The sequence below is a fragment of the Argiope bruennichi genome, chromosome 4 (genome assembly GCF_947563725.1).
Source record: "Argiope bruennichi chromosome 4, qqArgBrue1.1, whole genome shotgun sequence".
NCBI lineage: Eukaryota > Metazoa > Arthropoda > Arachnida > Araneae > Araneidae > Argiope > Argiope bruennichi.
Genome location: NC_079154.1, coordinates 67,005,581 through 67,033,220, shown reverse-complemented (window position 1 = coordinate 67,033,220; position 27,640 = coordinate 67,005,581). Strand labels below are relative to the sequence as shown.

At 26.5% G+C, this 27,640-nt stretch overlaps 1 protein-coding gene across 1 annotated transcript; it reads left to right on the top strand.

Annotated features, from left to right (window-relative positions):
* The first annotated feature begins 145 nt into the window (after positions 1-145).
* On the top strand, positions 146-27,507 carry LOC129966833 (tRNA (uracil-5-)-methyltransferase homolog B-like). Its single transcript, XM_056081418.1, has 13 exons — positions 146-281; positions 1,911-2,150; positions 8,147-8,201; positions 9,534-9,656; positions 9,750-9,849; positions 13,943-14,016; positions 15,093-15,239; positions 16,180-16,271; positions 18,644-18,876; positions 19,897-19,998; positions 22,516-22,632; positions 24,150-24,246; positions 27,311-27,507. The coding sequence occupies exons 1-13, from the start codon at positions 157-159 to the stop codon at positions 27,435-27,437; spliced, it is 1,632 nt and encodes a 543-aa protein (XP_055937393.1). The 5' UTR covers positions 146-156; the 3' UTR covers positions 27,438-27,507.
* Positions 27,508-27,640: the final 133 nt, after the last annotated feature.

The window sequence follows — 27,640 nt, the reverse complement described above, 5'->3', positions numbered from 1 at the left end:
CAAATTTCTCTAAAGTTAACTTCATTTTCTTCAAAAATATTAATCAAAATAATAAAATAAATTCATTATATTGCATAATATTAAATTATTTATAATATATAAGGAATGGATGCATTGTTTTGGTTCTACTCAACTCACATGTAGAGTGACAACAACATGGCGCTGTCCATTCGTAATTTGGGATTTACAAGAAATTCTAATTGTTTTTTACTTAAAAATAAACATTCTGTTAATGTTCCGTCTCAGAATTCGTTGCGCCATTTAAGAGGTTCAAGACATGGGTATTTACTTGTTTTAGTATAGATTTTTTTTGTTTATGAATCCTTTTTATGGAACATTCCTCATCAAACACTATACATAGTTGCATTCTTTTTTTATATATAATTCCTAAATCATTGATTGAATTAGTTAAATCTAAAGCTGTGTTTTACTGAAATAGCTATGTGTCTTGAAGAATTGTTTGAATGGAAAATTTTTAAATAAACTAGCGATTTATAGGGGTCTAGTGACAGAATGTCGAATTCTGGGCCAGTGGGCGCATGTTCAGTACCAGTTATATGAAGTGTATGTGCTCCTGTACGAATGAAATTCGCTGCTTTGCCAAACATTCTTTAACGCGAGTGTTATAGAAATTTGGAGAAGGGGCTGCCATCTCACAGCAGCTTAAAATTGCAAGATTTTTCCTAAAATTAACTTTCTAGTGGTTTCGAAAAAATGTTGTTAATTTGATTAAAGTAAACGAAATTATGTATTTTCATTTATGAATTTTTTAAAGAACTGTGTTATTCACTGTAAAAACTAATTTTTAATACAAGAATAATAAGACTCTCTGATATTTAAAGAATAACACAGTTATTTCATATGAATGGCAAATTAGCAAAATATGAGTCTTAAATATAATTTTACACTCTGTCTCTTTCAATTGGTAATTTTTTAATAATCAGCTATATAAATTAATTTTAATGGCTCTATAAGAAAAAATTTATATTTAAAAAATAAGCATATCATTAGTATAAATGATTATTAACTGTTATGGGACTTATTGATAGCATATTTTTCAAATTGAATAACTAATTTTGCCTGTCAGTATTATTTTGAATATAACATCAGAAGAGTTTTTTGAAAATGTGAATACCTAATGGTGTATTATAGGAGAAGTATATTTTTATTTAGGTTGAATCTTTGAACTATCATAAATGAAAAATACTAATGGTTTTACTTCATGTCATTAAAGTAAAATAAGAAAAAGCATACCCTGGGCATTATTATTTACTTCCTGGATATTAAGGACAAGATATTATGCCATTAATATCAAACCACAGAGTATAAATGGTTTATTTCAATTTTTTCAAAATTTCTTCTAAAAAGAAAAATTTACTTATAAATGTGAAAATGTATGTTAGCCTGTAGTCTGTAAATTTTAACATGCATGATGAAAAATCATTCAAAAAATTCTGCAAGGTAGACTGTTGGACCTGGATTGACCAAATTTTGCATGTTGTTATTTTTTTTTGGGGGGGGGGGATTATAGACACTTTCTTATAAAGGATTTTTCAAAATTCTCATTTGCTTATTTTTAATTAAAAATTACAATATCATTTTTTTATTAACTTTTGATTATATTTTTTCAAAAAGAAATTTTTTTATACCGCTTTAAAACTTAAAAGATAAGTTTTTCAATGATACTAATGTTATATCTGTAAATTTTTTTCTTTAATACATTTTTAAAAAATATTATCAAACAATGCTGGTGAGTAGTTACATTAATAATGCTGATGGTTGTGTTAAAATGCTAGTTATAGCTATTGGATCTAAACTCTATCTTGTAACTCTGATTTCTTTGTAACATTGTAATTTAATTTCAGAAGCATATTTTTCATTCTTCTTATGTTTTTTGGGTTTTTTTTCAGACGAATATTATATAGGACAGAAGCCAAATTTCAAGAACTTTTAAAGTCCTTAAATAAACATACAGAAAGTTCTGTAGTGAATATTACCGAAATTCCTGAATCAGTTGTAAAATCAGCAAAACCTAAGGAACCTCAAAATGAAAAATCTCCTGATCCTCGGATTGAAGCAGAGTTAGCTGATCCTCAAAATTTTACTCTAGTTATACCACAAGATGTTACTCAAGAAGATATTGTCAAAAGGTTTGATTCTTTTTTTTTTTCTTTTTTTTTTTGTTATGAACTTTAAGTTAATAAATATGTATAAATAGTAAACTATATTCATAACCAGTACAAAAGATTTATGTTAATTAAGTTTAAAATTCATATCAGCATAACCTTGTTTTGTATATTATAATAATCTTTGAGACTTCAAGAAGAAAACTAAATTTGGTCACATGATTTCTAAGCAACAAATAATAGCTTGAAATTTTGCACAGAGCATTTTGAAATTCAAGATCTTTCTTTGAAGTTTTGAATTTTATATATATTGATATTTTGTTGTGTTCAAAATTAATTCGAACACATAACTTATTTTGAAAGACAGTTCATAATCAAAACTGTTTATTGAGGTATAATGCAACTCTCCTCATTTTAGACATAAGAATTTATTTTATCTTCATTTTAACTATAAATTAAAATAAGACAAATTCTGATGTTCTTTGATTGCATTAAATTAAATGTTCACAATAACATAAATTAGTAATGTAAAATCATGCTTAAAAGCATTAAAAAATTGTATTCAGAAATATTAGCTAGAAATATAGAAATAGATTCCTTATAGGGTGATTGCCTATTTTAATACTTCTCATGATATGGTTTTAAGAAAATTTCCAATATTCTCAATTATAGTCCCTAGAACTCAAATCTACCCTCCATGCAAAAGCATGTGTGTGTGTGTATGTGTTGCTCTATACTAGTTATCTTGTTAACATGATAACTAGAATAATTTTGATTAAATTTTAACTAACCCAGTTTAGTATATAAAAGAATTTAAAATCTTGGATGAACTCTTAGATGTATTTTCTAATTTAAATAGGGAGTAATAAAATTTTGTATTTCCCCATAACTTTCTATCAATTCAAAGTGGAAACATAAATAAAAAATTTATGAATACAATTACTTCAAAATGTACAATTTTTGTTCTAACAAGTTTTTGATAGTTGCAGTTGCTTAGAAGTCAGAAGCTTTGAAAGGTTTTGTGAATTTTTAATCACTAACTCCTCCTCCTCCCCAGCATGATATTAATTACTAAATGCATGTGGGCTAAAGTTATACAGATTTTTTAAAAAAAGAAATTTAATGAAAATAAAGGAGCAGAATGATTTGGGGGGGGGGCAATATTATGTAAAAGTAATCAACTTTTTAAAATTCTAGAAACTGCATGAGCTTTAGTTCTTTTGAATGCATTTTAGCATTATTTCTTTCTTAAAAGTGAGAGAATCTGTTTTATCTTTATTTCACGATTTAAAATAAATGAAGTTATTTTATTTTCCAAAGATGATTCTCATCATTAAACTGACTTTTGTGGTGATCAATCGATTTACTAAATGACTGTCATTACCTTATCAAGACATTAAAGAAGCTACTCTTTAGATTTTGAATTTTTTATTCTAATATTCATAACATGTATAATAATTTTTTTAATGAATTTTTGTATACTATGTAAAGTAAATATATTTTTTTGTTATTTTAAGGGAGGGATTTTCTTCTTTTTCCATTCAAGGTATATCAACCTTACTGAATGAAAGTTTTTGTTAATTTCATGCCTTCTGGTCAAGTACCTTCAACATTACTAAATGTATAATGTACTTAAAAAAAACTTTTATGACTTTATTATGTAAAAAAATGGTATATTTTAATTTATTCTAATTAATTGTTATAATTGAAGTACTCTAAATTGTTATATTTTTGAATATTTCAAAATTTTCAGTGTTATTTAAGAAAATATTTTTTTTAGTGTGGCTGAAAATAATTAAATGCTAAATTATTTATTAAATTGTTATTGTGTGTATTTAATTAAGAGAAAAATAATTGCAAGCAATAATTGACTTTTCCAGATATGTTTAAAATACTTTTTTTTTTTTTTTTTTTGCCAGTTGACACAGTATTATGGCATTTGTTAAAAACTTCAAAGTTTTTCAGTTACATATTTTAAACTTTGAAATAAATTCTTTTGAGTTTTATATTAATTGTTAATGTTTTTTTATATACATAAAACTCATTTCATTTTTACATATTTACTTCCATATGCAATATTTCATCATTTTCATTTAAAGATTGAATGGAGTTTGAAAGCTTGAACATAGATTAAAAGAGCTTTGCCTTCCTAGATTGTCTGCCTAGATTAAAGAGCTACCTTTGCCTTCCAGATTGCCAAGAAGAATTTTATGTAAATTCAGTTTTGAGCTTTTTTTTTTACTTGTGTTTATTTTTAATTATTCCTGTTATTTAAGACATTAAATACAAACCAGTTTTTGAGATCAACTTGTTTGCCTAAATTATTTACTTTTTAGAATGTAAATGATTAATATAGAACATATTTTTAAAAATTCACCTTATTATTTGATACAAATTGAAAAACAGGAATTAAATTTAATCAATTTACAGCAAATTAAAAAGTGCATATATTATGAAATAAAAATGGATGTAGTGATAGGAATAATATGAAGTAATGATTGGCAAAAGCGTGAGATTGAATGTTTTTATGGACAAGTTTAAATTCCAATATAACATTTAAAAACACTGTGTATCAAATTGAATTAAATAATATTATTAAAATGAAGAGAGAAAATTATACAGAAAGGAATTTGATTTCATTAAATAGGTAATTTTTGAATCTTAAAAAGATACAAAGTCTTTTTTGTGAGAATGGTTTTGGGAGATTTGAGCAGTGATTTCCATTGACAAATCAACAATCATTCGTCTGGTAACAATTTAGCCTTTTTTTTGAGTTTGATTTAACTTTCTACTTGAAGCATATTTCGTGACTTCTGTCCTCTGACTAAATAGACATTTTGATGTTGCAACGAATCTTTCCCTAAAAATTTAATAATATTTTGCAACTCCATCAATTAATTAAACCAAATCAGTTCATTGCATCTGTAAATATATCCAATAAAGCTGTCTAAAATTTGTCCAACAGTTTGTTTATATTTCGACAATAAATAAGAAGAGTGATTTCTGTGCCAGTATGTTAGCATTTTATATAGAGAGATAATTGATTGTCTGCATTTAATTTTTTAAATCTAGTAATTATTCTCTATATTCTTTGCCTACAAACTTCAGAATACTTTATTTAAGTTCTTTGTAAAATTAATAGACATACTTAGTCAAATTTTAATATTTCTAAAATATTATCCTTTAGCAGTCCCTCAGCGTTTCCCGTGGCATAACACCTAAGAGGAAAAATTAGCTTTAGACTTAAGTTTAGCCTCAACCCGATATGACTTGGAAATGTCGCGAGATGAAAAAGATATTTAGAAATCATCAAAAATAACTACAAAACAATTTTTTATAGCACATATGCAGAAATATTTAGGGCTAAGCTTTGATATACAGTCATTTGGCGCCTTGCAAGGTTGGCCATTTTTCAGTGGCGCTTTTTTTCGTGTTACATGACCGCCTTTTATGTTACTGTGTGCTACTGTATTTCAGTCTTTCCTGTCCATTTCCCTTGATTTTTTTTTCTGCTGCACATACTCCTTCTGCTTACTTTCATTATTTTGGATTAAATCTTTTTGCATACATTTTATTTTACTGCATTTATTGACTTTTTTGTCCCATATTTCCGTTGATTTGCTGCAGTGTTCCTCGGAGCCTTTAGATTAGAAACGCTATTGCTGCCATTCGCGCCACATTCAGCTATGTCACTAAAATTTGGTGATAAACTTTTTAGGTGGAAATGACTGCATATCAATTCTGTTCCATATTTAGACTGTTAAAATGATTTCAATTTTCTCTTGTAAATAGCACATGCCTTTTGATACATCTTTCCATTTTAAAGCTGGGCTAAGCTTTGATATACAGTCATTTTATGCCTTGCGAGGTTGACAATTTTTCGGTGTCACTTTTGTTACCGTTACCCTATTGCTGCTGTTCTCGCCATTTTGCAAAAATTTGTCGATAAATTATTATTTGGCGAAAATGAATGTATTTCAAAGCTGTTCCTAAAGCTGTAAAATATGGACAGACTATAGACATTGTTCCTATTAAAACCGAGGCATCCTTGATATTTGATCCATGTGTAATCCACACATGGATCAAAATTCAGAGCAAAGTACTCCTTTTCGGATCAAATATCAGGAACGTATATCAGGAATGTTTGTTCTTTCACTTCTCCTGTGTCTCAAACTTAAATGTCTGCAGACAGGTCAGCAGACAGGTGAGATTCATTCTGTCTGTAATTCAATTGCAGTGCGATTTAAAGAGAGACGGTTACTTCGCTCAGAAGACACTCCTTTGAATAAAGTATGGACATTCTTTCTCTGTTATATTCGCTAACCTAACGTTTCTTTCCTCTACATTTTCATTATTGCACAATAAACGAAGCGTTTTGACATTTATTGTGCTTCGGCCAAGGTTGAATTTCCTTCTTTTGTTGATAATGAGATTTGAATCGCTGTTTAAAATCAGACGTAAACAAAAAAAAAATGTATCGCGTATGAATACCACAGCTCTTGCTATTTACATATGCGAAGTTTGAGATTTCCGCTCACGCACGGATAAATGCAAAGCACAGATATTGCTGCTTTACGCATGCGCGGATTTTAGTAGATAAATAATTAAAATCGCAATTATAAAATTCCTTTTTTTATTTTGATATGGCTTCAATACACTAAAACCTTCCCCAATAAATGCTCTACAAAATGGTGTAAATATCTCCAAAATTAGTTATTTCTCGAGTTTTTCAGGTTTCAACATACAGACGCTTTCCGGAGGCTTCATTTTATACTATGTATAGATTATTGTAATAAAATAAGTTGAAATGTGTTCAACGTTGAATGTTTGATAAGTTGAATGTTTCATAGAACAATTTAATTAGAAGTGCTCTAATATTAAAAAATTATATATTAATTCTTTTTACATTGAAAGTAATAGTTACCTATTATAGGTGACATTATAATTAATAATTTCATTACTTCTCTATAGCTTATGTTGCTTTTATACATAATTTAAAAGTAATGGTGCTATTTTACTCATCTATATGTGTCCTTTTCGTCTATTCTTCATCTAAACTGAAATATTTTCTGCAATTAAAAATTTGAAGTCTTTTCATTTATGCATACTTTTTTACTGGGTGAAAGTTCATTAAAAGAAAAATATGTCATAAAAACAAAAATTATCAAATTGGTTATTTATGTACTAACTTATTGGCCATGTCAAGCTGTTATGTATAAGTTTAGTAGGATCTGTACCATCAATATTGATACGATTATATTTAGTTGGCTATATTATATTTATATATTATTTCCTTGACTATACCAAACCTGTTGGCTCAAGATTTATGGAATCTGGGCTACTTCCCTAGTTGATAAAACAATTTGCAAGTACATATATTGGTAAAATGAGTTACTGTAAGACAGATAAGATATAGTTTTTATGATAAAATTAATCATTAATTAATTGATATATCAATGCATTTCATTGAAAATTACAACTTTATTTTTATATTCTCTCTATTAATGTATATCAATAAAATATTTTCTGATTGGAAATATTAAATTATATTTTAATATTGATTTTTTAATTCAAACTAGAGTCTCTATTTTAGTAACAGATTTTATACAGAATATCAATATTTAAACAAAAACGGTTTTCTTTTAATATTTGCTTAAGTTTCTGAATGAAATTATTATAGTGAAGTTGTTTGCATTTTTTATTAATGTCCATAATTCAAGCATTCTTTTCATAATGATAACATATTATAGTTAATTATGTATTATTCTAACTTGTATCTTGCAAAGATAATAATAGTAATATTAAAAACTTATTATACACTTGAATTTTAAGTTGTTGTTTTTTTATATATAATAGCAATTTCTTTGTGATTTATATTTATTTACAACAAAAATTTATGCCTTATGAAATATAAATTTAGTTCCTTGCCATTTATTTAAAGTATTTATTGTTTACATGTATATAGCTGAAATAGGTATTATTACATATACCTTTTTATTTATAATTTTTTTCCTATTTAGATTGGATGAAAAAATTACACCTCTGAAGAATTTTACTTATGCTAAACAGCTTGAGGTAAAATATTTTGCCTTTTTTATTGCAATTTTAAGAAATATCTAGAGTAATAATTATTTTTATGTCTACGTTTTTTATTCTCCAGGAACAACTTTAGATTCTGTCCTGTTAAATTTGTTTGTTATATTTTCATTTATTTTCTAGGAATAATTTTTTCCTTAAAAAAAGTGTTTTTCATCATTTTTCAATTTATATCCTTAATTTATATTTAAGAAGTTTTATGTTTTTAAAAAATGGCAATTGTATATACTTTTTTTGAATTTTCCCTAGTCAGCATAAACAATTACCTAGGGGAAATCATAAATTTGTATAAGTTGTGAAATTTTGACTGAAGTTATGGCAAAATTAAAAGAATTTATCAACAAATTATTGTAAGATTTTTATTTTGAAATACAGCATTTTTTTTTTTTTTCAAATTGTTAAATTATGTCATTATGAAACAAAATATTGCTTTTGAGAAATTATACTTAATTTTTAATTAAATTATAACTTTTCATTGCATGCTCTATAATAATTTTTTTTTCCTTACTGTGTTTATGTGAAAGAAAAGAAGTATTAATAGTAAGGTTACATGCTTCCTGGCAAATTGATATATATATATATATATATATATATATATATATATAATTAAATTGTTTCAGGGTATTTTACTGTAGAGTTGAAAAAACATTAAATACTTGTCTATATAAAGGAACTATATCAGTGTTAAATTAATATACTTTCTTGTTTTGAAAACTGTAGTGATGATATATGCATATGCTTTTAATTATTACTATAAAGCTTCGGAAAGTTAAAAATGGCAGCATATTTTATTTGAAATGTTTTTTGTTGTTGTTGTTGTTGTTTACTACTTTGTTAAAACCTGTTTGTTAAAATGTTTTTATATACCCCCTTTTTTTCCCCTTTTCCTCCTTGAAATTGGTTAATATTATCATTCTTTATATTATTATCCTTAACATATTATTTTATCTTATTTGAAATAATTTAAAAAATGAATATTAAAAACAGTTCAATTCTATGATACTACAGACACAATTTATTTATATGTGTGCATTGAAGATGTATAAATAAATTATATCTGTGATTAGCTTAGAATTAGTGACTGAACACTGATTAAATCTGCTAACTTATACATTTTTTGTGTGTGTGTGTGTTGCTTTAGAACATTTTCAAATTTTGCACATTAAATGCTCTACCTACTTATATATGCAAATAATCCTTTAATATTTTTGGTTATAGACTCATAAAAGAGTATTGCATGAAAATGTTTTTATCTCATGCAAAGTTGCTAAAATTGTATTATTTATTAATTTTTTAAACTATTATTTATAGAAAAAATATAACAAAAGCTTGAGTGTGCTTCGAATGTTTGGAGAAAAACTTCGTCAAGCAAAAGTACCAATCACAATTGGATCAGATAGGCTACCGTGTCCTGTAGAATTGATGCTTCCATCAGTAAATATTTTTTTTAATACTAAACTTTTAAAATCATTCCTATTGTTTTTTTAACATTATATAAATATTAAATGCAGCTTGTCATTTTTATAGCCAATCATAGAATCATATAGAAATCAGGATGAATTTAGCATTGGAACTGGAATTGATGGAAATCCAAAGACTGTTGGTTTTTATTTAGAAGATCCAAATGGTGAGAATTTTATTTTAATTATTTATGTGTATTGTATATATTTTAATATGTTTTTGCATTTCTTGTTTTATTTTAATTTCTTGTTGGATTTCTTATATATCTATTGATTGAATGACTGGTAAGAAAATTATACAATTCAACACAATTTTTTAAATTAAAAATTTATTTCATTTTTGTATGATTGTTTTATTTTGATCCTTATTGTTATTGCTATATTTTTAAATGTCATTATTTATATATATATATATACACACAGAGTGGTCAAAGAAAGAAAAAAAACTTCCCCTATATATGAAACCCTAGCGGCCTATCCGCTCAACTAATCGAACCAAAATTTCGGACATGGTTGTTTGAAGGTATGTGCTGAAGATTGTGATAATTTTAAACAACGCAGAGATTACGGTTACAGTGAGAGAATTTTGAAATTTTCGGATGGCAATACCCACTCTTTCCTTGCACAAATTGATCAGTGTATTGAAAACCCATAGATGGTGTTGGAACGATTAGTGTGTGGCGAAAGTTTGGCGTAAAGCATTTGCAAAGAACAGCATTATAAAGGACTAATGACAACACAGAGAGGAAAGTGAAAAAAGGCTTTTATTGGAATGGAAAGTTATAATTACAGGTTTTCATCGTGTTCACCTCCGCAGGCGACAACGCATTGCATTCGGGAGATTGTGGACAACAATGCCGAATATAACATGAAAGGTGGAATCCACATAACTTCATGTGTTATGGCATCTTGCAATTCTGACACATCTCGTGGACCAGGCGTGTACACCTTAGATTTCAGATAACCCCAGAATCAGAAATCCATAGGAGTGAGGTCAGGGGATTGCGGTGACCACAAAAACTGCAAAGTTACGAGAGATGACTCTGTCACCAAAGTGTTGTTGCAGCACTGGTTGAATACATTGGGCAACATGTAGAGGAGAGCCATCTTGCATTCATACAATGTCACTAATGACATTTCGTTGCTGCAATTCAGGAATAACTTAATTTTACAACATTGATTTATACCAAGCATTTGTGACAGAGCACGATTTCAAACCTGTGGTACTGACCCCTTCGAAGAAGTATGAACCAAGAACAAATGTGCTAGCGATGCCGCACCACACAGTCACTTTGGCTTCGTGTAAAAACACTGGTGCCACATCTTGAGGGGTTTTGTCAGCCAGTTGAACCCAGTTCTTGGTGTTAATGTTTCCAGTTAAAGAGAAGTGTGTGTCATCCGTCCATATTATCCACAATGGCCATCTGTCATCTTCATCATATCTTATGAGGAAAAAATTTGCGCAGTCCACACGCAATTCTTCATCTACAGACTGCAACATCTGGACATGCTGAAACCGATAAGGAAACATCCACAGAACAGAGCGCAGAAGACTGAGAACTGTGGTTTTCTGTAAATCCAAATTGCGAGCAACACTTCTTGCAGTATGCGATGGATCTGCAGTAATCGTGTTATGCACTTCTGCAACAACTTCAACTGGAACAGATGGTCGCCCGGATAAAGATCGATCGCAAGTGGATCTAATTTCTTCACATTTTGGTTGTTGGCACAATCGAACATCTGACTGAAGAAACACTCTTCCGACACTGCTTTGCACGTGGTGTTCTGCGAATGGTGCTGCTACTGTCTAACCCTGTGAATTATGCAAAGTGCGTCAAAGCTCCTCCTCTCTTGTGTTGTCATTAGTCCTTTATAATACTCTTCTTTGCAAATGCTTTACACCAGCAATTTTCGTCACACGCTAATCGTTCCAATGCCATTTGTGGTTTTTCAATACGTTGATCAATTTGCACAAGGGAAAAGTGGGTGTTGCCATTCGAAATTCTCTCACTATAACCGCAACCATGAGCTCTGCATTGTTTAGAATCATCACAATCTCCAGCCCATATCTTCAAACAACCATGTCTGAAATTTTGGTATGATTGATTGAGTGGATAGGCCGCTAAGGTTTCATATATAAAGGAAGTTTTTTTTTATCACCCTGTATGTATATATATATATATATATATCATGATTACAATACATTAAAAAAGTAGAATGTGATATAAGCATCAATTTGCATTTAGTTTGTTTATAAAATGTCTATTATAGATCTTCATATTATTTATAATGCAGGCTTTTTTTGCAACACAGTTAACTAATTAGATTTTTTTTTTTTTTTTTTTTTTTGCTCTGCATCTAAATTTGATGAAAAGGAGACACAGCATTATGGTCGAATAAATTTGTATTGCTTGTAATTGCTACTTTATTATGTTGATACTTCTCACCATATGATGCAATAATTTCCCTTTCTTTTGGCATTTTATTTATATTATTGTTGAATCTGTTATTTCTTCCTCTCCTGACCAAATCTCTTCTGCAGTGTTTTGCTCTGATACAGAATACAGTTCCTTAAATTCTTTGATAGTTCTGTGTTCTTTCATCAACTCATTAGTATCATTGTTATTCATTTCTTATCATATAATCAGGTCAAAGACACAGTTTTGTTGATTAAGATTTCACAGGTACTTGTTCAAACACCTCAGAGCTACATTCAACAATGCTATCCAGCCAAAACTTCCATTAGTGTTCTCTTCAAGCAAACATACAATGAAATAGACCAATCCATCATGTGAAGTCCTAATATTTTATCATCATTCTTTCAGCACACAATAAGCACTTTTTTATAGTGTGTTTTGTTTGTTATGTAAATCACTCATTTTGAGAGGGGCTTGTTAAGTAAGGCTTTACTGTAAATATATATGCTTGTGTATTTATCATCTTATGAAGCAGTTAAAGTTTTGTTCAACATCACCTTAGAAATTGTTTAATAATTTGATTATTTATCATTTCAGCTTAAAGAAAAGATCATTTTCCATTAAATAGTTATTTAAATACTTAAATAGAATCTAATTTCAATAACATAACAAGATTTAAAAGAATTCCATTTATTACTCTCTTCATGATGATTAAATGTAAATACATTTGAATTTAACATACATTGGAAGATTAAATATTTATTTAATTGAGCAGAAAAAAAAATTGCTTTTGAATAAATTTCTGCTTTTCGATTTTTAGATGCTCGAGATTTTCCATGAAAACTTTTGAAAATATTATCACACAAAAATAAATTTTACACTGTTTCAAAAAATTTTATATTGTCTTTTTAATGATACCAATTTAATAGTCTTGCAAATTTTTGCTGAATTTTGGCAATTTTTGAAAATAGTTTTTTGCCTAGTTTCCAACAATGTGTTACATTGTTTCTCTGATGTTCAAACATTTTTATAGTTTCAACAACTATTTTGATTGTAGGATTCTCTGTCATTGTTGAAAATTAAAAAAGATTTTTTAAATATCTGTGTAGTTTACAAGATGAATAAAATAAAAATCATGAGGTTTAGAAGATAGATGAACTGCACATTTACATTTTTAATAATGCCATGATGTTATTGAACTTTTTTCCCATTAGAAAAGTTCATGTAAGAAAAATAAAAAGTTTAAATAAGGCAATTAAAATAAGATGGCATTAATGTCAGACAATTTGTTGGTATCATGGGCATTAAGTTATATTTAAAAATGATTTATTTGAAATCAAATATAGCCACTATAGTTGGTGAACTAGCTAGTTGCCTGAAGTGACTAATCTCTATAGATAATAAAGATGAATGTGTGTATTATGTTGGCACTGTATATGCCAGACCATTTTTGTTTTGACCATGGCAGCAAGAACCAACCACCCTGCCAGAAATTTCTTATCCCATTTTGGGATGCCTCTAGGGAAGAGATAATTGTAAGTATAAGAATATAGACCAAAAATTAAAGGAATGTTTAGCACTTTAAAAAGAATGGTGTCAGGCTTTTAAAATAGTCTAACCATTTGTGTATCAAATTTGGAATATAAGTCAATTTTGTTGATGAAACTATTAAGATCAAGTTCAGAAAATATTTAATTGAAATTTTTAGTAAACATGAATCCCAATGAACCAATTAATTGCCAGAGGGTGTTTATATAGATACACACAATAAATGTTGCAATTCTGTGTGATAAATAATTTTCTTGCTGTTTTTTTGTAAATAATGTTTATTATTGTTTTCTAGATAAGTCAAAAATTATTTGTGTGGAACCTTCAGAATTGGTCATTATTAAAGAAAATCATAAAAAATTTGCAAAGGTGAAATATTATTATTATATCTTGTATATTTGGGATAAAATTTTATAATAAATTAATTTATTTTATTAATCAAGAATTCTCTATGTTATTCGGTACTTTTTAAATTCAAATGAATCTGTTTTCTGGTGTTATTACCCATAATTTTATCTCTATATAAAAGTGAATACAAGTATATAATTTTTATGTATACTTGATGAAAATTGACATACGAATTATTTTTTTAACAAGATGGCAGGCGAGATGAGTCATTTATCGGAGTTCAAAAGTTAATAAAAAATTAAACAAGTTTTGGCATTTTTCAGCAATTGCTTTTTTAATAATGCTGATTAAAAAAGTATTTTTTTCATACATTTTTTTTCTAATTTGCATAATTATTTTAATTTAATCTGATACACTATTTGTAACAACGCTTTTGTTATGATGAAATTTTAACTAATTTTATTTTTTCATTCATTTTCATATTTACCATTCAATCTCATCCTTGTGCCAGTCTTAAAATTAAGAAAGAATTATTTTCTTTGGACTTTAGTTACAAATTAGGAATTTCACTTCTATTTTTATTTTATAGCATATTTAGTTTCAAATTTGTAAACAAAGTAATTTATCATATCATAATGCTATTAAATTTATATTTTCTCTCTTATCAAGTAAAAAGATGAAAAATAAAAAAATAAAAGCTGTTTGATAGAAACTATTTGTCTTCTCCTCATCTTTTTGCTTGCCATTAAGCAGTTATTTGTTCTAACAAGCTTTTCAGAGAGTAAATTATTTTTATTTTTTATAATCACTATTTTACTATGAAATTCACACAAAAAAATATTAGAATGAAAATAATTGAGCTGCTTTAGAGTTTTATCTTGAAAAAAAAAATAATAATAAAAGTTCATCTTACACTCTCATAGTATTAAATGAGTTTCTAAATTCATTAAGAAAGTTTTTATGGCATTTGCTAAAATGAATTTATTATTGGAGAATTTTTGTATAAACATGTATTGGAAAAATCAATAAATAATAATGATAAAAAAGCTCTTGATAATGTTTTCTTTTCTTTTACTAAGCACTGTGATTAATTTCAGGATTTTGAGAGGTATATTAGGAATTCACCCTGGGTTGCATCCACCATCCATGATGATGTGGGTTTCTGGAAAAGTGTTAAAATGAAGTCTAACATGGATGGTGATTTGATGGGAATTGTTTCTATACATCCTCGACAATTATCACAGGTATTTAAACTTTGTATTGTAGCCTTTATTTTTAGTTTTTAAATATACCTTAGACTACTAAAACTACTACACTATTGAAGAAGAATTTTATGCAAACTTACTAATAATTTAAGAAGTCAAGAATGAAATCGAAATTTCTCTCCAAATTTAGAAAAACAAAATCATTATTGAACCCCCTTTTTTTTTTTCTGTTAAATGTTATTGAACTTGTTAAATTTCAGCTATATCATTATTGCAAGGAATGATTATTTTATAAAATTTCAAATTCCATATGTTTAATTTAGGTAAACTAACAATCTTTTTGGAATCAACACTTGTTTACAGAGGACCTTGTATTCTTAAATCCTCATCACTTCATGAGAACAACACCTTTACTTCAAACTTTTACACTACATCCATGGAAGATGTTTGTCCTTTAATATTATGGATTTAATGTGTCCCAGATCTGCTTAAATAATGGCTCTTTAGTTGAATCATGTTTCAAACCTGGAGTTCTTCTGTCCCAATGCTGAACCTTATATTTCAGTCACCACAGACCTATATAATTGCAAATACAGTGTTATAAATAATTCATAAAAATAATAAAATGATTAATATTTTGCTGAAATTTTATAGGTAAATAACTGACAATAAATATAAGAGTGACAATATTATCATTTAGATTATTTTTTTAAATTTAAATAATAGGAATTATAATTTTCATAAAATTAAATAAAGGAATTTTTAAAATTTTAATTAAAAATTTGTATCCGTATATGTCTGAAGAAAACTGCTAGTTCTTTATATTTTGTTGAAAATGCATAATTTAATGATCAATACAATATTTAAAAAAAGCATATGATATTAAAAAAATCTTAAATTTCATAATGTTAGAGAAATTCTAAAATCCTGTTATAGTAATTCAATATCCATTTGATTAAAATCTGTTTCTTCTTGATAGGAGGAACTTGAAGAAGAGAAGAGAAAATTATGTGAATACTTTACTGCAAGTGGTGAAAGTTACAATCTAAAATCTTTATATTTCCAAACATGGTATTTGGACTTATTTCTCTTCATATTAATTTAGCCTAAAAAATATTAAAATTATCTTTGTGTGTGATTTCCTCATCCCTCCCTCTTGAAATATGCATTCAAAACTTTTATTTGAATATGTTATATTTATTTATAAAATATAGGGTGTATTCTTTGATATTAATATATCTGTTTTTCTACTTAATGTTTTCTAGTTTTGATTTGATATTCACTTCAGTACCCACCTTTAAAAAATTATTTTAATCCTTATTGCCACTTTAATGTTTCCTTGGTAAAAAAGAAAGAGATTATTAAAATCTCTTTGCTTTAATTTCTATGAATATATTTTTGTAATAAAAAAAAACATCTTTATTAAATTTGGATTACTTACATTTGTTTGCGTAAAGGAACATTTTATACTTTTATAATTATTTTCATGTTTTCTGTAAACTAGGTATATTTTTCTGCCTTTTTTTTTTTTTTTTTTCATGCATAAAAATTTGCAATATTTCTCATTTAGATTTTTATAATCTTAATAATTGTATAATTTTTCCTCTCAAATTATAGGAATATGAAATCATTTTCATATGTTGCATATGTGTTCAAATTTAAGATCTTCTAGTCCATTTTTTTTTTTTTCATATCTATTTGCGTATTTTATAATATAATTGAATCTGCCCTTATTTTTAAGGAGATAAATCATTTAATAATTATGTTACCCAAGCATAATTTTGCATAAGATCATCAATATTGGAAAATATAAAACATAAGTTAAATTATTACACATAGAAAATAAGTTAATAGATGGTGTCATTTGTTGTTATAGTTATGTAGTTATCAGAATATGCATTTATATTGGAATTAATGTGTGTTACATTAGCTCCAGTGATGTGTATTTGGGACACTGGATAGTTAAGATTAGGGATGTCAAGTTGCAATTACCATTCCATGAATGGCATAGAATAAATTTACATGTTGTTATTCTGGAATTGGATTCTTTTAGTATGAATAACCATCCATTGAATATTCACTTTACAAAATATTTCTGAAACAAATAACCCCTTATATAATAAAAAATTTGTAAAAAAAAAAAAAAAAAAGCTAGCTGTACCTTTAAAAGTTAAAAATAGGACTCCAGTACATTAACTCTCTTCCTACGAGGCACAATGATTTTTACGTTCTTTTAACATGGTGCTAATTCAAACTTTCTGGTTATTTCTGTTATAGGTATTTCTTTCTTGGATATTGAAAGTCAGATAGAAGGTATTTTCATTTTCCTCAGATGAACATATGTTGAAAATCAGTGAGTGATTTAACAAGGGTTCACTGATAAACATAGCCTTATTCAATTGACCCCAGGTTTATAGTAGATATTCTGTGAACCTTAATAATTGTATTCTGTATTTGACTTTCTTTGGAATAGAAAGAGCAGTTTTCTTGTTAACAGACTTCTTGTTTGTAACTTTCTAAAAACAGTAGCTCTTGAAAGTTCAAATTGCATAGTCCTTATACAGCTGAAGAACTTAATATAGCTGTAATGACTAATATTAACCTGCATTGTTTCTTGTGACTCTATGCATGGTTTAGTTATCCATAAATTGTATATAAGGCAGTATATTATATTAATCCCCTCCCCCCTCTGCTTCCAGAGATTTTCCAATTAATTCCACTCTCCAAATGTTTGTTATTATTGATTTTAACAATTTACTTTTGAATTTAGTTTCCACTGTTTCAAAAATATGGAATTTTTTCAGATGTATAAGTTAAAGAAGTTCTTAAAATTGTCTCATGCACTGATAAAGCCTGTTGCTTTAAATGCATTTATTCATGATTAAATGCTTTTTTTCATTCATTGTTCAAGATTCTCATCATTTGGAAAAATTAGTTTTACGTCTTCTTAAGTGCTTTTCAAAAAAATTCACTAAAATAAGGAATCCTTTTAATTTTGCATACAATTGCAGCTCAGGGTTGAAATGTGTAAGGTCACAATTATGTTTAAGAAAATAGAAGGTTTGCAATCAGTTTGAAATGTTTGAGTTTATTAAAAAATTATTAATTTTCTTAATACAATCCAGGCCAAACAGCTATCAGATGAAATTCTTACTACTTCAATGCACTATTTAAAATGTCTAATTAAACTAAAAACTCAATTAGTAATCTACTTTCGACCCTGTGTGAATATTTTTTTCTTTATTGAAATTGATTTCTATTACTACTATTATTCTATTTATCACAAATATTTTTATTCTAAAGTAGTTGTAGGTCATATAACTAATCTGGAAAATTCTGTTTTTAGAATAAAATTTCTAATTTCAATTTTTTATTTGCAATTATTTAAAAATGTTTGTATTCAATATTTAAAGTGAACTGAGGTATATTTTAAATATTTACAGTTCAGATAAAAAGCCTCAAAAATACAACTTTAAACCTCCTGAAGAAGATCCATGCGAGCTGTTATTTGGAGATAAACATCTTGTAGAGCAAATGGATCATCTTCGATTATCTATTTCACCAGAATCTTTCTTCTTGCCTAATACCACTGTGGCGGCATCATTGTATGGTGCCTTACAAAAAATCTGTAGGATGCATAGTTCAATGTCCGTTCTAGATATTTTCTGTGGTGTAGGTCAGTATTGAAGAAAGTCCTTTAGTAATCATCAATTATTGTTTAATTGTTGTATTATTAAATTTTAAAATGTTTTTAACTGCCAATTTTGAAAAAAAAATGAATTTGAAGTTTGATGTAGTTTTTTAATTAAATTTGAATTTATAATATAAAATCCTTCAATTTTGGATAACATATCTACTTTTGAAACAATATTTTAAACATTCAGTAATTCTTTTGATAAAGCAGAAAGTAATGATTTGGAGATATTTCAAACCTTATGTAAATTAATTTTAGTTTAATGACTGTCAGACTGCTAATTTATAATTAAATTTGCCTGGGAAACGAGGAAGAGATGCACAGTTACAAGAAACCTGAGAAATATGACTGCATTACTGTATTTAAGATGAAGACATTAAAGAAGAAACAAATTCTGTATTTAAGATGATAATTTTAATTATAAATCATGTTTTTTCCCCCCCTCTTGTTGTTCTCTATATTCAGTTATAAATTATATCATTTTTCACTGTCTCAATCATTTTGAATTTTTGTTATCTTTTTAAATATGCCTTATAATCTAATTATATACTTACGGGAAAGGGAGTGCAAATAACTTTTTTGAATAGGTGAGAATTTATGAATGCACGTTTATTCATTAAGTGCTTCTTAAAAAAATAAGTTTAATATCCTGTAATGTGAAATGAAGATAATTTTAATTTCTTTTCATAATGATTTGTCATGTAGTTGAAGCATGCATACAGTTTATTGAAACTAAAAGCAAAAATGTGTGCAAATAAATGTTTTCAGTATTTTTGACATTGATATTTTATTAAATATTATTCATATATGGAATCGCTCTTTTAACCTTGATACGTTGCATTTTAACATGTTAAATGTTTAACATTTATAAATATTTGATATTTTTTTAATATTAATAAGTATTTTTTAAAGTATTAAATATTAATAAATTAATATTTGCACCTGTTAATGCCTTTATTATAAAATATTTTAAAGATGCTAATTTCTGTGCTATTTCTCTAGGGGCTGCAAGTTTAGTTTTTTCTAATCGTGTGAAGAAGTGTATTGGTGTGGATACTTGCTTTAGAAATGTTGCTGATGCTGTATTTAATGCATCAAAGAGTGGTGAGAGCAATAGTTTTCTTTTAGATATTTTTTTAACTTTTTGAGCTGTGAAAGAAAATATTTTTATTCAGAACAAACCATTTCAAAAGTTTGTTGTTTTTTCACTATGTTTGTTGGTTATTCTGCAAGATGTTGATATTTTTTATTTTATTTTATTAATCTACTTTGCTTTCACTTATGTTGCACATCCATTTGAAATGTGTTCAAATTGTATTATTATGCACTTATTTTATTTGGCTTATTTCATGTTTCCAAATATAAAATTTTATAGCATATTCTTTTCTAACTTCTTTATATGCTGTAATAAAAAAAAAATTAAGATTGTTTAGAAATTTTGTGTATTTATTTACAATGACTACAATATTATTTTTAAATTATTGGTTTATTTTATTAAGATTTGATTCATTATAAATCAATAAATGGTGCTACTTGGTAGTGGATTTGAGAAAAAATTTGGGAATCATTATTATTTATTATTACAATCAATTAATCAGTTACAACAATTAAAAAGGTTTTTTTTTTAAAAAAAAAAACCTACTTTTTAATATATAAATAAAATTGAATTCTTAAAAAAATTTCATTAAAAATATTTCCTTGTGCTCTCTCATTTAATTATCAGATGATGATCCTTGATGAATGACTTCCATTAAACATTCCAATTAACAGGTTCAGTAATAGAGACTCTTAAATTCAGAAAGAAATAGTAATTTTATCTTTTTTAAAAATCGCCTTTTAATTTTTCATAAAAATTCTAAACATGCTGTTAAATTTTAAAAAAATATTTTACATTTTAGCAATTTTAAATGGGCACTTTTTAATTTTTATTTTATTTGTTGCTTCCCATTTAAAACATTGATCTGGATTATTATCTCTAGAGAACAATTATCTTTATTTTGATACCTGATTAATGAGAAAAGAAATGAAATAATTTACTATTATTATTCTGTATAATAAGCAGAAAATCATGAGAATTTTAAGATGAAAAATTAAAACTGTATTAACCTAGTAATAACTATTACCATATTTATTAATTCATCATCAATACAATGTGACGTTATTGCAACCTTATTACTGGTTGTTGTTATCTATACAAACTGCATGATAAATATTCTAAAATTTTATATCAATATACTAATTGATCATCAAGCTTATTAATCTGCCAAAAGGGAATTGTGTCCACTTTTTTGGGATATTTGAAATTTTGTTATTGCTTTCACTGTTTATGATACTTATAATTCATATTGATTTATATTAATTTGTTTAGAACAACCAACATATTTTGTTAAGAATTTATATCAAGCAAACAGCTAATGAACCAGTTTCACTGTGATATTCTTCCTTAATGGAGTTATGATATAAATTGGTAAATTTCAATTTGATCAAGCTTTTCTGTTTTCAGATATTGACTTATTACGTATATGGTAAAAGTCCTTCTAAAACCTTTAAATTGAAAGTAGCATCTTGTATAGCTTGGGAAGTAACATGAATGTATAGTAAAGTGACTATGCTAAATTTATTGAGATAGGTTACAAAACATTCAAAGGTAAAATAAAGGAATTATAAAAAATAACTCAAAAAGTTTGGCCAAGAAGTCCAATTAGAAAAATGTATCCTATAGCATAAAAAAAAAGCTTCATGAAGTTATTTGTAAAATTGACAGAGATATTAGCATTTAAAATTTTGAACTTTCGAAAACTTGAAAAAGTGTTTGTCCTAAAATTGAAAAATGTATCTATGGTGTCTCACTTCATGGATATATTTTTTAGATTTTTTTTAATTATTCTTTTTGTTTACTTTCTTGAATACTTTAATTTCAATTTGCCTTTGTTTAACTCAAAAAAAATTGTATGATAATACATAAGGATCATTTTTCAATTTAAATGTAACTCTTTTAATAAGTCATAAAAGGTTTATAATTTGAATCTCAAATATCATCACCAGTTTTACAGATAACTCCATGATGTTTTTTTTTTAATGTTTTTATTACGGTATAGCATGCATTTTTCTAATTGGACTTTTAACTGATCTCCTTTAATTTTTTTTTATACCCGTCTTATTTAGCTACTAGAAGCACTCTAACATGTCTCAATAAATTCAGCATTATCACTTTTCAATAGGTTGTATTACTTTGACTGTATGAGACTCCATTTGAAATTTAAAGGGACTTTACTAATCATCCTGTATATATTATTATTTTATGTATTATATCTTTAATTTGTATGTATGTATTAAATCTTTAAGAGCTCTTTCTATATCTTTTATTTTTTTTCTTCACATTCAGTGGTAAAAAAATTGATGGAAGATATAAGTTAATTAAAATTATATTAAAAGTTAATTAAAAAATATATTATAAGTGGGAAATTTAAAAAAAAAAGATATAGAAAGAGCTCTTTACAATAATTAATAATTTAAAATGTCATATCACAAATTATTTGATGCTTAATACAAGAATTAGTAGCATATTGGATACTATAAACTGTTTAGTTGTTTCTCATACATTGCTTATAAATATTATAGGTATAGAAAATGTTGAATTTTTATGCAAGATGCCTGAATCGGTTTTACATGACATTAATGACTTCCAATATCATGAGGATCTGATAGCTGTAATTAGTCCTGCAAGAGCAGAGCTTTGTAAGTAATGAAAACTTTAAAGAAAAACCGCAATTAATCATTAATTTAATCGCTGTTTTCCCTCATTTGAAACTTTAGATTATTGCCAAAATCTTTGACCATTTCAACATTATTGGTTTTAAATGCAATGATATATAACTATCTTTTGATATTAAAAAATTGTGGTTTTGCAAATTTGTTTGTTGATAGTAGTGATGGTTATCTAAAGAATTTGATATTTTAATTTAAATTTCTTAATAAACTATTTGTTCATTAAAAATTGTTCTTTTATAAAATTGTATTTTTGCATTGAATTTTTATCCATAATTTGATGACAATTTGTTTGCATAGATTGGTTGGTGTATTTTCCAAACAGAAAATGTTTTTCTGCATAGTCAGTGATCAAATTTAAAATGTCTGGTCACTTTTATGTTTTTGTTACAATTAGTGTTTATATGTCTTATATTTCATTTTATCGCACATTATACCTTTATGTCATTGTTTAATAATTTTCTAAATTATGCTAAATATTTGATAAAATGTTAAATACAAATGTTATCACTCCTCTATAATTATATAAAGCATTCTATAATTGTTTTAAGTGATACTTTTTTTTCTATAATTGTTTTAAACTGGTTGATGATAATAATTAGTCCTAATAGTCTTTTATATTAATGTAACCTCGTGATTCTGAAAAAAAAATGATTTTAATAAAATGTATTAGCTTTTTTTTATAGAAATCAATAATGGAATATTTATTTCTAAAAGCTTAAAACAATAACAAAAGATTCCATCTGCACTATCGGCAATATCAGTAAACATATCGAAATTAATAAATCCAGTTTCATTGCATCTAAAAGCACAGTTGATGACCTGGTGATAAAATCTTGATTTATTGGCTTGAAAGCTAGATTTTGAAAAGCCATTTCCACCAAAGACACAATCATGTATGTAGTACTGGTGTTCATGAATTCTGATGCCAAAATTCCTACCGCCCACTAGTGTGATACAGAAAGTTTAGAGGAAAATGCCATCTTGACTGTCGTCCTCGTCATCTAACAACAAAATTTTGAAATGTTTACAATAGTCCTTGTGCTGCTCCAAAATGTAACATTAATAAAACTAAATTAAGCATTTCAAACAAAGTGAACAAACTCCTTTTATTTATGTTAAAAGTAATTAATTTGTATAACTCAGCTTTAAAATGCAGCAATACTATCAGTGCTAATTATTGATTTGAAATTGAAAGAATGGCATCATTTAAAAATTCGGTCTAATATTTGAATCCTTGAAATCTTGATTATATCAGGATTCTTATAACCTAGAATACAAAGTAATTATTTGTAAGAATATACTAATATCTTCCTAATGAAATTATATAAAAATGATATTATTCTTACTACTGATTTTTCAGTATTTTTGTAAATGGATAGTGTAAAGGCGAAAAATATTTATTTTTTAAATCCTAATATATGGATCTTTTCCCTTCTTTTTTTGGTAATTATTATTAAACTTCTTATTTTTATTATTTATTTCAGCTCTTCCTGTTCTCAAATTCCTTCGAAGATGTAAGCATTTGAGTAAAATCATCTACATTACTACAAAACCACGATTAGCTGTTGATAATTTTGTTAGGTAAGTCATTTCGTATTTTTATTGTGTTATGATAATAATTTATCTTGATCTGCCTTTTCTGTGATGCACTACAATCAAGAATTTCTGTACTTCGCAATTTGCGAAGTCTCATTTTTGGAATAAAATTATCCTGTATTTGAGTCCAAATTCAGTCTTATGATAGCAACTCAATCTTATGTCTAAGTAAAATGCATTAACATCTAACCTCTTCCTACTATTGAGTATGAAAGTTTGAGAGAGCACTGTGTCAGCTTGGGTATCAATCTTATCAGCTGAGCATGGTTCAGAATTATTGGGTCTGTCCTAATATATCCTCAAAATGAGAAATTAATTTAACAAAAAAATAGAGAGGAGGTATATTGCATATTATGAGAAATTACATTAATTGCTATATCTGTCATCAGATATTTTTCTGCTAATTTATCTGCAAGCTCCTGCATTCATAATCTATTTTCTCATGAGAAATTAAAATTTAATAAATTTTTCAATAAATAAAAATATAAGGTGTATTATAAGTTGCAGAAAAAGAAAATAATTCATAAAATGAAGGAACCAAATTGAAATTTGTCAAAAATGAAATTGCCATTGTGAATCCTTTAATTAAAGTATCAAGTAATAAAAAAAAGAATATTTAAACATCCCATCTAATTCCAGAATGATAAATTAAGATCTTGGGGTGTTTTTAATATTTTAAAGGTATGAAAAAAATCAAACAATTCTCTTGGATGGACATTCAATTTTCATTATTTTTTTGTTAAAACATTTTTAGCTTCTAAATGTTCTTTAGTTAAAAGTATTAATTACTAAAATAAGCAATATGTATATTACAAACAAATAGTATGGTCTATTTACTGACTGCTACCAAATTACTGTTGGAATCTTTCTTATTATTCCAGCTAAAATAAAAAGGTTCTGTTAAAAGAATTCTGTTAAATCTTCATCTTTTTAATTGAAACATTTTCATACATTTCATCATATATGTTCATTGTAAATAATGCTTAAGTCCAAATGAAATATATTTATTAATACTGATTTTACACTTATTCCTATAAGTATTGAAATTATGTATTAATTTTAAGATATTTTTAACACATAACATAATTATACTGTATCATAATTGTCACTTTCATTGCAAAATATCATCACATAGTTTTAGTTTCCAATATCTTATTTAATTTTAATATCAATAATATTATTTTAAATTTGTATAAAAGATATTATTTTATATTGTTTAATATGTTTTGTGTCAACAAAGAACAAAAAAGCTTTGCCTCTTTTTGTTATTGCTTGTTTCCATTTTTTTTAAAAAAAGAGCTACTGAAAATCAACTGATGCTGTTAGAAGCTTATGATGATTATGCTTGATTAATATGAACATATTTTAATTGTATGGGGGAAAAAAGGTAATTTTAAGATATGGAATGACCAAGTCATCCAATTAAGTTCGAAATTGTGGAAGGAAAAGCCTTACTCAATGAAGATTCAAGTTAAATTTAAGAATTTGCAGAATTATTAGATGTTGATTGATCAATGATTTCCAGATATTTAAAGGCCTTTGGAATGATTCACAAACAAGGAAATTAAGTGCTGTACGAATTGTAGGTGAAAAGCTTTAAAAAATATAAATTCACCTGTGAAATGTTACTTCAAAAACACAGTGAAAAAAAATTTGCATTGTATTGTAAGAAGTTATATAAAATGGCTAGCATATGGTAATCTGGGGTGCAAAAAATCATATTGCTGTCCAAAGCGAATCATAAACATCATCAGTAGAGCAAAGTAGTAATGCCATGAAATTTGTGTTTTTTATTTGGTGTAGTGTTATATAAGTATAGAGTATTATGAACTACTTAGCAATTGTGCCAAACACTGAAGCAAAAATAGTCAGATTAATGAAAATACACTTCAGAGCAATTTTCCCACAAAATGGTTTTCAGAAGAAGCTGATTCTTCATGCAGCCTCTTAGTATAAAACTCTTCAAAGAAACTTTATAAATGTTTAACTGGAATGATCTATTTGCCATTTCTCTGGATATTGTTCTGTTCAAATACCACTTATTTTGATTGATAACTCGTGGCTATCTTTGCCATGCTGCTATTCTGATGAGGATATCACAGTATGAGTCTATTTATGAGTAACATCTAAAGATGCGTTGTTCTTTCCAAGTAGAAAACTGAGTGACTATCAGTGAATAATATTTTGAATGTTCAATTTAGATCACAATAAAGCTATACTTTTATCTTAAAATTAAGGTATACTCTTAATATAAGGGAATAATTTTTATTCTTATGTATCTTGATTTAAATAAGGTGAGCCATTTTTGCTTCATACTATATTACTGATTAATTAAAATTCGATTCTTTTTTTGTACTTTTATGCAACATTGATCTAGAACAATCTCGATGGTATACAGGTAATTTTGTTGTCTCTGAACGTATTTTAAGGAGTTAAAATTGTGATATTTAACTGTTATTTCATAATAGTTTCATTATTGCCATTTTGAAATTTTCAGTATTAATTTTGTTATGTTTTTAGCAAAATAGTTTATTATTTTATTAAATTTTTAATATTAATTGTTGTTGAAATTCTTATGATTAGCATATTATCAAATTTTAACATTGAGATCAAATGTAAGTAGTTAAATTTTAACTTTTTTTTTGTATATTAATTTTTTGTATAGAATTTTGTGAAAATATACGCATTTTTTAGACTAAATTCCACATCATCTAATATTATTCATTTTAATATGGCCTTTTAGTCAATTAATTTGGATTTATTAAACTATAATCTTTTATGGCTTTAATTCAATTTTTTGTTGTAAACTCAATTTTTCTATAAATATTTTTAATGCCATTGTTTATTATCTTGAATAGTATTTAAAAATTCCATTTTTAATTTTTAATTGAAAATGAACTGCCATTATCTGTATTATGTCATGGTCTTTCATCTCTAAGTACTATTTTTCATTTCATGTGACTGTAGCAATTATTTTTTAATTTAATATTTTTCAACATCTTTGTAATAACATCCTTGCTATAAAATTTTCTTCTAAATTTCTTTTCAGGTTGTGCAAGCCTGCTGCAAGTGAAGGATATTTAGGAAAACCATTTGTTCCTCTTATTGCGCTGCCTGTGGATCTCCTCCCACAAACAGAGCACTATGCTCTAGCCGTAGTCTTTCAACGATTTTGAGTGTTTGTGGTGGGAGATTTCTTGTATTATAAGGTGTATGAAGTTGATAAATAAATTAATTTAAAACATAGTTTTTTTTTATTAGTTTAGAAATGATACATTCTACAAAATAATTGCATTTTTTTTTTTTACATTTTTAGAAAATGTTTCTTAGATATGCATGTTGTAAATAAGTATCAAAAATAGAAATAATCTACATAAAA

Bases quoted from the DNA above. Each gene is read 5' to 3' on its own strand.
- LOC129966833 (XM_056081418.1), top strand. From the start codon at position 157: ATGGCGCTGTCCATTCGTAATTTGGGATTTACAAGAAATTCTAATTGT. The intron at 8,202-9,533 runs GTAAAATATTTT...TATTATTTATAG, and splicing joins CTTATGCTAAACAGCTTGAG to AAAAAATATAACAAAAGCTT. The intron at 24,247-27,310 runs GTAAGTCATTTC...ATTTCTTTTCAG, and splicing joins GCTGTTGATAATTTTGTTAG to GTTGTGCAAGCCTGCTGCAA.